The sequence below is a fragment of the Halichoeres trimaculatus genome, unplaced genomic scaffold, assembly GCF_033239565.1.
Source record: "Halichoeres trimaculatus isolate MK-OKI-2021-1 unplaced genomic scaffold, fHalTri1.1 fHalTri1_scaffold_4, whole genome shotgun sequence".
NCBI classification, from domain to species: domain Eukaryota; kingdom Metazoa; phylum Chordata; class Actinopteri; order Labriformes; family Labridae; genus Halichoeres; species Halichoeres trimaculatus.
In genome coordinates, this window is record NW_027437182.1 from 23,121,680 (window position 1) to 23,134,760 (window position 13,081).

Consider the following 13,081-nt stretch of genomic DNA (forward strand, 5'->3'; position numbering starts at 1 on the left):
CCATGAATTGTTCATAGTTCAGATTTCATTTCGCATTTCGACATACTTTATCATAAAATCAAATTCATTTTTGATGGATATCTTGACCAAAAAAAGTAAGAAAAGGGGAAAAAAATAAAAACACAACTTGTTTTCTCACATTTGTGTCATTTCAGTTTTCTTTTTTTGTGTCGTAAGCTTTTATTTTGAAGGTAGTGATTCCAAGACAGAAATGCTGATTAAAAACATATCAGACTTGCTGTAAACTTTGATCTTGGGTTTTTTATTGACTGACCTTACACACGCTGAGTGCAGAGCCTCTCAGTCCTTATTAACACTGTGAATCAAACAGAGAGGCTGGAAAGGGGAGATAATGGAGACGATACAAAGTTTACTGGGGTTTGAGTGGATAGACGGCAGAAGTGTTTTTATATTTCTCTGTGTTTTTGTGGTGTTGGCTGATATTCTGAAGAACAGGGTGCCTCCAAACTTTCCTCCTGGACCGTGGTCTCTCCCGCTGATCGGTGACCTGCTTCGGGTCAAAACCAGGAGGATCCACCTGCAGTTTGCTGAGGTTTGTCAAAAACCGGCAGTAAACAAGTTTCTGACTGTAAAGTTTCTGAGATTTAATATATAATGCCTATGACTCACTTGTGCACATTATGAATGCATGTCCACAGCAAAGCTGACTTACCGAACATACTTGATATCATTTGTGCGTCTAAATGTTAAGTCCTTTTTACTCCCTGTAACAAGCTCTGAAGTTATAAATTAATTTTTAGTTTTTTTTTTTTTGATAAGGTATCACATTAAAACTACACTTTATGGATGAAGACACTTTATCCTTAGTATAAGGTGTTGCGCAAAAAATTAAATGTACAATCAAGGTGGAGTTATCATTTTTGATGCATCTCTTGTAGTATTTATGCAAAGCAGAATATACAACTTCAAAAAGCAGTTAAATCCTGAAATGATGGTCAGCACCATCCAGCTGGGTTTTTGCACTGCTATAGTTTCCCCCTGAACTCTTGTCTGGCCTGTGTGCTCAGTTTGCAGAGAAATATGGAAATGTCTTCAGCCTGCGGCTCTTGGGTGGGAGAGTTGTGGTCATTAATGGCTACAAGCTTGTGAAAGAGGCCCTGGTCCAAAAAGGAGAGGACTACTCAGATCGCCCAGTCATACCACTGTTTGATGCAGCGTTTGGGAACAAAGGTACTGGTTTTATATTATGTAACTATCACTTACTACTTGGGTGGTATCATCAGATTATTTGTGACTGAGCTGGTAGCAAAACTCTAATCCCTCCTTATTTTCAGTCCAACAACTTTTTATTGTCTCTAAAAGGTCTGGTGTTATCGAATGGTGAACCATGGAAGCATCAGAGGAGATTTGCTCTTCACACACTCAGAAACTTTGGTTTAGGCAAGAAGAGCCTGGAGCCATCCATCCAACAGGAGTGCCACTATCTCACTGAGGCTTTTTCCACGCAGCAAGGTACTAAACATTTCTTCTTCTTTTTTTTGACAAACTCTGAAATAGTCACTGTGCTGTCCTGTGTTTCTCCATTACTTCTCTGTTCATTTCATCAGAATTCAACATATCTTAGCCTTTGACACACCTGAGACCATATCATATCATTTTCCATTTTACAGGCCAGCCTTTTGATGCCAAGTCACTGATAAACAGTGCTGTTTCCAACATCATCTGCTGTCTGGTGTTTGGGGAACGATATGAGTACAATGACCTGCAGTACAAGAGCATTCTTGAACAGCTTAATGAAGCCATGTACTTACAGGGAAGTCCAGCAGCTCAAGTGAGTCTCCTGTAAACAAGATGCACAAAACTAAGTCATCATGATGTTGTTGAAACAATAATGAAATGATACTATAAGTTCAGGGGGAAATGCTTGAATACAGTGGACAGTGCAGCAAGTATGGTGGCACACAGAGTTGGGTATATAACTACAAGTAACGAACGTTACAAGTAGTAAAATTACTTTTGATAGGAACGAGTAGTGTAACGGCACTACTCCTCCTTGATTAGTAGTTAAACTAGAGTTACAAATGAAACGCCACAATCGTTACTTTTACAATGACTGCATATAGAGCAACCAAAATATTACTATTTAGGCTGATTTCTTTTTATTACCACCAGTAGATTAAACGGTGGCCATACGAGCAACTACTCGCTATCTCTTCCGGGTCAGGGCTGATGGAACTGTCACAGTAAAATTGGTTGCCTTATATAAATCTGTGCCCCACTGACAACACTGCACTCTCTCCCACTGTAAATGCCCCTTTCAAAGGATAATTTCGGTTTATACAGCTTTTACATTGTTTATAGCATGAAGTAGAAAAAAATACTAACCCAGAAGGCTTTCCTTATCCAAGCAGTGCTTCGGGAGATATTTAGATCCAAAATTGTGCAGCGGACGTCCGTATAATGGGATCCATCGGGGGCCGCATAGACAGCACCGCTCCTAAAACTGCATAAATCATCCAAAACTCCTGTTTTTCACCAATATTCCATTATGGTCCGCTCCAAGTTAGTGCTCTATTGCAGTAGTGTCACTCCAGACAGCGCTGTTTGGCTGTAATGACCTCTGAACTCACGAAGACTTTGTTTACATTTGCTCCTCAAAGAAAGGAGTACTGCGCATGCGCAGTACTCCTTGGAGAGCCGACTGCGCATGCGCAGTACTTTCTGGAGAGCTGAGTCCTTTCTTTGAGGGACAAATGTAAACAAAGTCTTAGTGAGTTCAGAGGTCATTACAGCCAAACAGCGCTGTCTGACGTGACACTACTGCAACAGAGCACTAACTTGGAGCGGACCATAATGGAATATTGGTGAAAAACAGGAGTTTATGCAGACGATTTATGCAGTTTTAGGAGCGGCGCTGTATGCCCCGATGGATCCCATTACCCGCTGCACGATTTTGGACCTAAATATCTCCTGAAACACTGCTTGGATCAGGAAAGCCTTCTGGGTGAGTATTTTGTTCTACTTCATGCTATAAACAATGTAAAAGCTGTATAAACCGAAATTATCCTTTAAAAGGGGCATTTACAGTAGGAGGGAGTGCAGTGTTGTCAGTGGGGCACAGATTTATATAAGGCAACCAATTTTACTGTGACAGTTCATGTGCACATTATTTGGATTTTGTAGAGCAGAAGGAGAAGAGCGCGACCGTAAAATGCAAGTTATGTCCAGGAAATAAGAGGCTGAATACTGCATGGAACACAACCGCGAATCTCTTGAAGAATATAAAAATGTATCAGGGGGATAAAGTAGTGTAACGAGTAGTGTAACTTCATTACTATTTCCATGGAGTAATCAAGTAGTGTAAGGCACTACTTTTTTCAATAGTAACGAGTAACGGGTAACTCTTTACTTTTTTGAGTAACGGACCCCAACTCTGGTGGCACATGGCATATGGAAGGCAAAGAATAAAATGTTTCCTTTTTTATTTTGTGTGTGTGTGTGTGTGTGTGTGTGTGTGTGTGTGTGTGTGTGTGTGTGTGAGGGTTTGACATCTTCTATTATATATCTAAAAGAAAAAAAAAATCATAAGTTTGAAATAGACCACAGTATCCCTGATTGTTGAGAAATGACCTAAAGTCAGACAGAAACTTTGACTGATGAAATGTTTGTTATCATATATTTTTCTATTGGTTGCAGTTGGACATTCATCTCTGTTAAAGTCATTTCCAGTGGCTCTGTTATTGAGCCCTTTTTAGAAAGTGTTTAAAAAAGTAATAGGAAATAATTTTTCATGGAAAGGAAATTTTCGTGTATTTCTCTACTGTATTGACTCTCATTACTCTGTAGGTTTACAACACACTGCCCTGGCTGATGAAATGGCTGCCTGGACCTCACCAGAAGGTTTTACATTTGATACGAAGTATAACCAATTTTGTAGAAATCAAGATCAAAGAACACAAACAAAGCTTTGACCCATCTTCACCAAGAGACTACATCGACTGCTTCCTTGGAGAAATGGGAAAAGTAGGGGTTTTTTTATAACCGTCTATTGTATTTGTTGTGGAATATTCAAAAATATACTTGACACTGACATTTTATGTTGTTGATAGAATGAGGACAAAGAATCTGGATTTGATATTGAGAATTTGTGTGCCTGCACTCTGGACCTGTTCGGTGCTGGAAGTGAAACCACTACAACAACTTTACACTGGGGACTGCTCTACATGATCTACTACCCTCGGATACAAGGTGTGCTGTGCATTTCCTGTCTGTTTATTGTGTGAGCATCTTAGCACAATCTTACATTTGATCAATAATTAAAGTGAGGCCAATTTAAGCTATCAATGCTGCAAGCAGCATGACGTAGTTCCTCACAGCCTCACACACATCTAGGTTTGGTGTATGCTGGTGGTTTTAGGATTCTCAGAGCCTGTTTCTGTTTTGATGTCTTCACAAGAGGCAGAAAAGTCAACACTCAGAAAAACAACAGTCCTGAATTTCAGTTTCCTCTTAATATGATATGAGATGTGATTGCACGTGCCCTGCATCTCAAACTTCCAAAATTACACTTCCTCAGTCAAACAACTAGTAGCTTTGCTTCTAGTACTTGAAGAGAAATCCAGAGGTCTCAGGACTGCTGAGAGAAGAGAGGACTGAGGAAAAATGAGGGGAATCCCAGGAAAAACTTGCATCCTTTAATACTTCTGTCATCAAACAAGCTTGTGGTAATTTAGAGCATAAAGTAGCAATGGTTAAAAAATGTCATAATGGAAATGTAATCTCACTTTTTATATTCTTTTATTTTCTTACATTTTTCTATATTTTTGTATTGTATATCCCAACATTTTTCTATATCCTATTTTATGGAGTGTATAGCTTCTAATTCTGTATTATTTAAGTAGTTGCTATTCACACATTATTTTCTCATTGATTGCTTGGCCGCAACACATCAAGTCAAATTCCCTGTATGTGTAAATATACTTGGCAATAAAACCCAATCCTGACTCTGATGTAAATTAGAGGCTGTTGGACTATTTGAACGTCCTGTTAAATGGTGAAACTCAATACGGCCACTGCTTTAGGCTGAAAGTGAGCTTACTAGGTCTGGGTGGGGGTGGCTCACATTTCCATATGAGCTCACAGCTTTAGACCATATGTACAGCCAAGCTCAGATCTTTTCTCTTGTTTCATTGATTATTATAAGGAAAAACACTTTTCATATAAGTCTTTGAGTTCCAGCTCCTCATCTTCAGTGTCCTGGTCCACAATTCACTCTGTGACTTTAAAGTCAATGATCACTCCTGTTTGAGCTGTAAAGTACCCATACCAAAGCCATGCGTGGAACCACTACAGTTCTGGGTCAGGACGGCAAATATGTGAAAGATGTTTCTCAGTCTGTAATACAATCTCTGCTGTGCAATAATTTGTGTTATTTTCTGTGTTCACTGTTTACAGAAAGAGTCCAGGCTGAAATTGACACAGTTGTTGGTCCATCCAGACTGCCCTCCATGAGTGACAGAGAAAACCTGCCCTATACTAATGCAGTCATCCATGAGATCCAGAGAATGGCCAACATCGTTCCCCTGAATGTGTTTCACATGACAACCCAGGACACCACCCTGGACAAGTTCATGATTCCCAAGGTCCGGTATGAGTTACACACATGAACACTTTAGTCATAGTTAGTTATCTGTCATGTAGCTGAAGATACTCAGTGTCCTCCTTTTTGAAACTTTTAAATTGCATTTTGCTTCACTGATGCAGCTTTCAGGCTGTAAACAAACAGTTTCTTAATAATCAGTCATTGTTTGCTCTTATTTTTTTATTTACATTATTCAGAAAGTTTTCTTATCATTAAGTTTCCACCCTTAAAGTCATATTTCTGTTCTTTTTTATTTCACTCCATTTCATTTTTTCTTGTCTAACAAAATCCCTCAACAATCACACTATGAAAAATGTCTAAAAATGTGACTTTTATGAATGCCACAGGGCACCATCATCCTGCCCACCTTGACCTCTGTTCTGAGTGATGAGTCCATGTGGGAAACTCCACACACTTTCAACCCTCAACATTTTCTGGACCAAGACGGTCAATTCAGGAAGAGAGAGGCCTTCCTTCCTTTTTCAGCAGGTCAGTCACTTTATTCTTCTTCATTAAAAGCTGCAACAGTAGTTTATTGTTAAGTTGGAGTCCTTTAAAGATGATGTTAATAAAACTCATCTGTCAATTTGTGTATCCTCAGGGAAGCGTGTGTGTCTCGGGGAGCAGCTTGCCAGGATGGAGTTATTCCTCTTTTTTACCAGCCTCCTTCAGAGGTTTTCCTTGTCTCCATGTGATGGAGAGAAGCCCAGTCTGGAGTTTATGTTGGGGTTCACATGCAGTCCCAAGCCGTACCGTCTCCGTGCTGTACCCCGATAAATAAACAACACTTCAAAAAGAGTTGAAGTTTGTGGAAAGAGATTTCTCAGTAAGAAGTACATAAAATGTGTTTGCAGTATTTAACTGAGGGCAAGTGTTTCTATCTAACCCAAATAAACACAAATTGGGTTTTTAATGAAAGAAAATAAACTGTTTGGTGTCTTAGCATTTATCACGTCATTGCTTTGTTAAGGTTTGACACATTTTTAGAAACAATTCAACTACAAATGAATTCATATACTTCCTCATTCAAACATGCACAACTTGTGGAAATAGAAAAAAATAGACAGAAAATGTATTTTCTTTAAAAACTGCTCACTAAGACCGCTTCAAAGTTCTTTGTCTGTTAATCCAGTGTTTCTCAATCCTGGTCCTGGGGACCCCATGCCCTGCATGTTTTAGATGTTACCCCACTCCAGCACACCTGATTCAAATGAATGGCTCGTTATCAGGCTCGAGCAGAGCTTGATGACGAGCTGATCATTTGAATCAGGTGTGATAGATGAGCAACGTATACCATCGTGCATTGCGGTTCAAACAGAAGTAATGGCTGATTACTGATAACATGAAACAACATTAAAAACTGTAGGAACAAAGTAACACTTATCTCTCTGTTTAACATTCGGAAGGACAATGTCTCGCAACTTCGAGCAGCAGAGAAACAGACATCACGGACGTTAACCGCTAAACCATCGCGGATGGTGCATTCACTGGACCTTGTAATTCTCAAACTCAACATAAATTGTTGCACAAATATGTTTTTTTTTTTTGTTTGCTGTGCTGTTTGTTTGTTTTAAAAATAATGAGTAATAAATCTTTCTATTACATTTTGCCGTTAAAGGAAAATACGCTGAGTATAATATTAACCACTGAAATAAATACCGTTTTGCACTGTTAAAGAAAAATTACAACTACAAATCCCCGGCCGTCAGTGGGCGACGCGAGAGTAATTACGTCACTGTCAGCGGCTGGTGAGTCTGAGTGAGTAGTGTCCAAAATGTTGTTAATTTAGCTGATTGAGTGGACTGGATAATCAACGACATTTAATTCACTATATAGTGAGTCGTGAGCAGGGAATGAGTGAGTGATTTCAGACTCAACCAGAATCTCAGTCGCTTTCACGTACACAGTGCAGCCCGTCTCCACTCTTGCACAGATAAATGTACATTTAAGCTAGCTTAAACTGTAGGCAAGTTAGCACAAAGCATGTGGCCACAAGCTAGGCTAAATAACTTCGAAATTTCATTTGGAGGCGACATAGAAACCAGATAAAAATAAAAATATACACAGTAAATACTTGAAACACATCATAAGCGAAAAGGAGCACATAAAATGAATAAATGGGTGGAAAAAAAAAAGATGAACTCAAACAACAGACACCAACCTGTCCCCAGGATGACAGAACAGGGGAGAGGGCAGGGGGCAAACACCAACGAAGAAACTGAACAGAAAATGTGGCTGCACATAAAAATACTTCAAAATAAATAATAATAAAAAAAATGACTCCACAACACACACACTTATAAACTGGTTTAATTTGTTTAGTTATATACAAACAAATAATATAATATTTTTTACCCTGTTACACCTGGAAACTGGCTGCTTTCAATGATTGAAAGATAAAGTCAAAGCACCACCTCCAACTTCAGCCAGTAGCATTCAGATGCTACCATAACCTGTGCTCCTGCCAGAAAACATCAGCCTCTACCTCAAGCTGACAACCTTATCAGTTAAGGCTGGCATCACTTCCTACAAAACTCCCACAGTAAGCTACCCTTACTCTAGTTCTCTCTGATAATGAACATTAACTAACATCCTGGCTCATGGCCAACAATCTGAAGCCTTTTCTGGTTGAAAGGTCTCCACAGAGTAAAGTTACCTTTAGTATATGCCAAGCCCGACACAGAAATATTACCCCCTGTGAGAGATTTGGTAAATTATGCAGGTGAGGGACATCTTTAGTAGTGTTGTGGATATGCATGAATTGTTCATAGTTCAGATTTCATTTCGCATTTCAACATACTTCATAGTAAAATTCATTTTTTTTTATATGTTGACCAAAAAAAAGTAGGAAAAGAAAAACAAATAAAAACACAGCTTGTTTTCTCACATTTGTGTCATTTCAATTTTTTTTTTTTTGTGTAGTAAGCTTTTATTTTGAAGGTAGTGATTACAAGACGGAAATGCCAATTAAAAACATATCAGACTTGCTGTAAACTTTGATCTTGCATTTTTTTAAGTGACTGACCCTACACACTCTGAGTGCTGAGCCTCTCAGTCCTTATTAACAGTGTGAACCAAATAGGCTGTTTCACATGAGATAATGGAGACGATACAAAGTTTACTGGGGTTTGAGTGGATAGACAGCAGAAGTGTTTTGATATTTCTCTGTGTTTTTGTGGTGTTGGCTGATATTCTGAAGAACAGGGTGCCTCCAAACTTTCCTCCTGGACCGTGGTCTCTCCCGCTGATTGGTGACCTGCTTCGTGTCGATTCCAGTAGGATTCACCTGCAGTTCGCTGAGGTTTGTCAAAGACATACACTTTATCAGTTTTGAGATAAGATGTGGGTTCTGAATGTGTTTTGTGGTTGCAGATACTTTACCCTTATGTGAAATATTCAGTGCACAATACATCTAGTGTTATCCAGTTGTTTGCAGTTTTTGTTGAGTATTTATGTGGGAAATTGCAATCTAAAGATTGTCGAGGAAGATAAATAAACACAATGTTGAAGTCAGTAACGCAGTCATATCCTGAAATTATATCAGAAATAGTGATCAGCATCATCCAGCTGAGTTTTTGTACTGCGCTCTCGAACTCTGTCTGCCCTGTGTGCTCAGTTTGCAGAGAAATATGGAAACATCTTCACTCTGCGGATTTTTGGCGGTAGAGTTGTGGTCATTAATGGCTACAAGCTTGTGAAGGAGGCCCTGGTCCAGAAAGGAGAGGACTACGCAGATCGCCCCTTCATACCACTGTTTGATGCAGCGTTTGGGAACAGAGGTACTGATTTAACATTATGTAACCATCACTTACTAGTTAGTATTAACTTTGGGTGGTATCGTCAGATTATCTGTGATAAGGTGTTCAACCACTGAGCTGGTTGTCAAACTTTTATTGTCCCTAAAAGGTCTGGTGGCAACAAATGGTGAACCATGGAAGCATCAGAGGAGATTTGCTCTTCACACACTCAGAAACTTTGGTTTAGGCAAGAAGAGCCTGGAGCCATCCATCCAACAGGAGTGCCACTATCTCACAGAGGCTTTTTCCACAACGCAAGGCACTAAACATTTCTCTTTTTTTCATCAGATCAAACAGCAATCGACAAACTCTTAATTCTGAAATAGCTACTGTAAAGGCCCGTGTTCTTCTACCTTCCTATTCATTTTGTCATAATTTAATAAATCTTGGACTTTGAATCACCTGAGATCATGTTATCTATGTTCCATTTTAAAGGCCAGCCTTTTGATGCCAAGCCACTTTTACATAACGCTGTGTCCAACATCATCAGCTGTCTGGTGTTTGGGGAGCGATATGAGTACACTGACCAGAAGAGCCAGATCATTCTTCACCAGTTGAATGAAGTTGAGCGTTTACAGGGAAGTCCATTGATCCAGGTGAGTCTCTTGTAAACATGATGCACAAAACTCAAGTTGACACTGGTTGAAGCACTAGCTTCAACAATTGAATATGTGTGTGTGTGTGTGTGTGTGTGTGTGTGTGTGTGTGTGTGTGTGTGTGTGTGTGTGTGTGTGTGTGTGTGTGCCTTCAACAACTGAGTTGACTTACAGTAACATAACCTCAAACAGTGTGAATGTAAGAATGAAAGATAGCCAAACAGACACATAATCAACATGTTAGTTTGATGAGTTAAACTACAAAGCAGGATGGGTAATCACAAAAACAGTTTGAGCCAAAAGAAATACTTTCTTATCTCTGAACTTGTTTTCCCTCACAAATTTCGCTGTGTCTTCCTCATGGCAATACTTCTTCACATGTGGACTAAGGACTAAACTGAGCATGCTCAGAGTGAATCAGGCGATTCCTAACTTGTTCCTGATTAGAGCGATTACAAGTGATACAACTGACCCATGTTACAACTGTCCCGGGTCTCCCCTAACTTGCACTGTATGGAGAAATATGTAATTGTGACATTGATTTTATGTCATGATGATGAAACTCAGCAAAGTTAAATTAATTGTGACACAGCTTCAAAATGTCTGAATGATTACACTGATTTGCATATTGTTTGATATTAATGGTGGATGCAGACTCAGCTGTAAGAAATTCCTCTGATTGCTGGCATCGTTATAAGAAGTGGTCTGATTTGGTAGAATGACCAAAACAAACAAACCAAATGGTTAAAAAAAAAAAAAAAGATCTTAAAAGCCCAGCTGGACACAGAAGCAGTGCCTGGTGTTTAGCAAGTTGTGAAAGTCTGTCACCAGTATCAGCGTCCACTCTGAGGCTTCTCGAAAGTCCTCCTCCCACCTCCTAACAATTTTTCGCCTCAGGGGCTCTCTTAAGGCCAAAGACGTTTTGTGAATAAGTTTGACCTTACCGTGGGAAAATTCTGAGAAAAATCTTTAAAATGGAAGAATTTTGAGATTTCTTTAAGAATGACATCACTAAGAGACGTCATTGTAGCCTAAGGATGCTCTGTGAATATGGGCCTAGGTGTATATAATAGTGTACAGTAAGTAAAGGCTTTGTCAGGGGTAAGCTGTAGGAGGGACATTGTTTTATAACTGTGGTTTGTAATGAAAAAAAAACCCTTGTAGTGAAGCAAATGGAGAGTTTTTGTATTTTACCTTACAAATCTGTTTTTCTCTGTTATAATTTTGCATGACCTCCTCCTCCTGTGTCAAAGTCCAAGTTTTAAGCATCTTTCTACCCGTTTCCCTCTCATTTCTCTGTAGGTTTACAACTCACTGCCCTGGCTGATGAAATGGTTGCCTGGACCTCACCAGAAGATCTTTACTTTGTTAAAAAGTATGAATAACTATGTAGAAATCAAGATCAAAGAACACAAAGAAAGCTTTGACCCATCCTCACCGAGAGACTACATCGACTGCTTTCTTGCAGAAATGGGAAAGGTAGGTTTTCTTACTGTGTGTTGTATTTGTTTTGGAGTAAATTCAAAAACATACTCGACACTGACAAGTTTATGTTGTTGATAGAATGAGGACAAAGATTCTGGATTTGATATTGAGAATTTGTGTGCCTGCACTCTGGACCTGTTCAGTGCTGGAACTGAAACCACTACAACAACATTACACTGGGGACTGCTCTACATGATCTACTACCCCCAGATACAAGGTGTGCTGTGCATGTTTGTGTTTTTTGTCTTTATGTTTGTGGAGTTGTCTCATCTGTTCCATCTCTTGTATATTTATTTTGTGAACATCTTTTTATTATCTTACATAGTATAACAGTTCACTTATAATGAACAGTAATCGAAGACAACCACTTTTTTCAGAAATCTAACATGCTACTTTTTCCAAACCAGTAATCAAATGAAAGCTACCCATCCAGGTCTCTATGGGCTCCTTTATATAGATAAACGGAAACAACAATGGAGGGAGGAGAGAGGCACATTTTCTAGCTGGAAATACATTCAATGTCATAAACAAAGTTTTGACACTAAAGCCGCGTTTCCACCAAGCAGACTGGTTCGGTTCGTCTCGGTACGACGCGCTTTTTGCGGCGTTTCCACTGACTCATCCCGGGACAGATCCCTAAGAACCGAGACGAGCCGACCTACTTTTTTGGGACCCTTCCGTATGGGTGCCAGACTGAACTGATGTTCAGTCTGGCACCCATACGGAAGGGTCTCGGAAGGTGGAGCAACACACTGCAGACTGTTGATTGGTCCTAAAGAATCGTCACTTACCCCCACAGCAGCTGCATTTCTCCTGGCGGCACACAGACTTCTCTGAAACAAAGCTTGATTGCACTTTGTAACATAGAGCTACATGAAAATCACAGAGAGGACGAAATGCTGCATGTCTTCCATCTGTGCTCTTTGTATACTGTGTCGCGTTTTCTTCTTTGTTGGATTTAATAGAGGGGTAAGCTGCTACGGCGTCACGCTATTGTTTAACAGCTGTGGCTTCCGACATCCGGCTTACACACCGCCTACCACGAGAGGGCACAGTTTGCTGTGGAAACGCAAAAGGGATCAGGCTTAACTGTCCCAAACTGTCCCAAACAGTACTGAACCGACCCGGACTGCTTGGTGGAAACGCAGCTTAAAGTGTTAATAGTTAAACATGTCAGGTCAAATGAGAATGTTTTTATTTTCTATTTTATATAGCAAACATGTATGTTCAGTCAAAACAGAGTGTCTTTGTTTTATTTTTTTATAAAAACATAATGGTTTGAGGAAATAGTTTTTAAGTTCAACTTAGGATATCAGGAGATACATTGTTGACATAACTGTTAAAAAGTCACTCCCAATAAAGTCAGTACTGGCAGAACCAGTACTGCCAGGACAGCAAATATGATAGTATGAATAGAATAGAATTTAATAGAATAGAATAGAACTTTATTGTCATTGTAACAAGTACAACAAAATTGAAGTCACAGCAGCAATCAAGAAAACAAAAGTAAGAAAGTGTATAGAAAGTGCAAAAAGCTCCATAAGAAAATAGATGATGACAGCTTGTCCATCATTGTCCAGTTCAGCCAGCCTCCACCTCCA

General features: G+C 39.5%; 2 protein-coding genes across 2 annotated transcripts in view; both read left to right on the plus strand.

Annotated features, from left to right (window-relative positions):
* The first annotated feature begins 352 nt into the window (after positions 1–352).
* On the plus strand, positions 353–6,379 carry LOC141788639 (cytochrome P450 2J4-like). The gene is made up of 9 exons (XM_074667582.1): positions 353–553; positions 1,029–1,191; positions 1,324–1,473; positions 1,632–1,792; positions 3,808–3,984; positions 4,071–4,209; positions 5,416–5,603; positions 5,950–6,091; positions 6,204–6,379. The coding sequence occupies exons 1-9, from the start codon at positions 353–355 to the stop codon at positions 6,377–6,379; spliced, it is 1,497 nt and encodes a 498-aa protein (XP_074523683.1).
* A 2,244-nt stretch (positions 6,380–8,623) lies between these two features.
* LOC141788828 (uncharacterized) overlaps positions 8,624–13,081 on the plus strand; it is a 29,115-nt gene continuing 24,657 nt past the window's right edge. The window contains exons 1-6 of the mRNA XM_074667916.1: positions 8,624–8,903; positions 9,219–9,381; positions 9,509–9,658; positions 9,835–9,995; positions 11,298–11,474; positions 11,559–11,697. Of these exons, the coding sequence (XP_074524017.1) occupies positions 8,703–8,903; positions 9,219–9,381; positions 9,509–9,658; positions 9,835–9,995; positions 11,298–11,474; positions 11,559–11,697 (991 nt within the window). The 5' untranslated portion in view covers positions 8,624–8,702. The remainder of the gene's footprint in view (positions 8,904–9,218; positions 9,382–9,508; positions 9,659–9,834; positions 9,996–11,297; positions 11,475–11,558; positions 11,698–13,081) is intronic.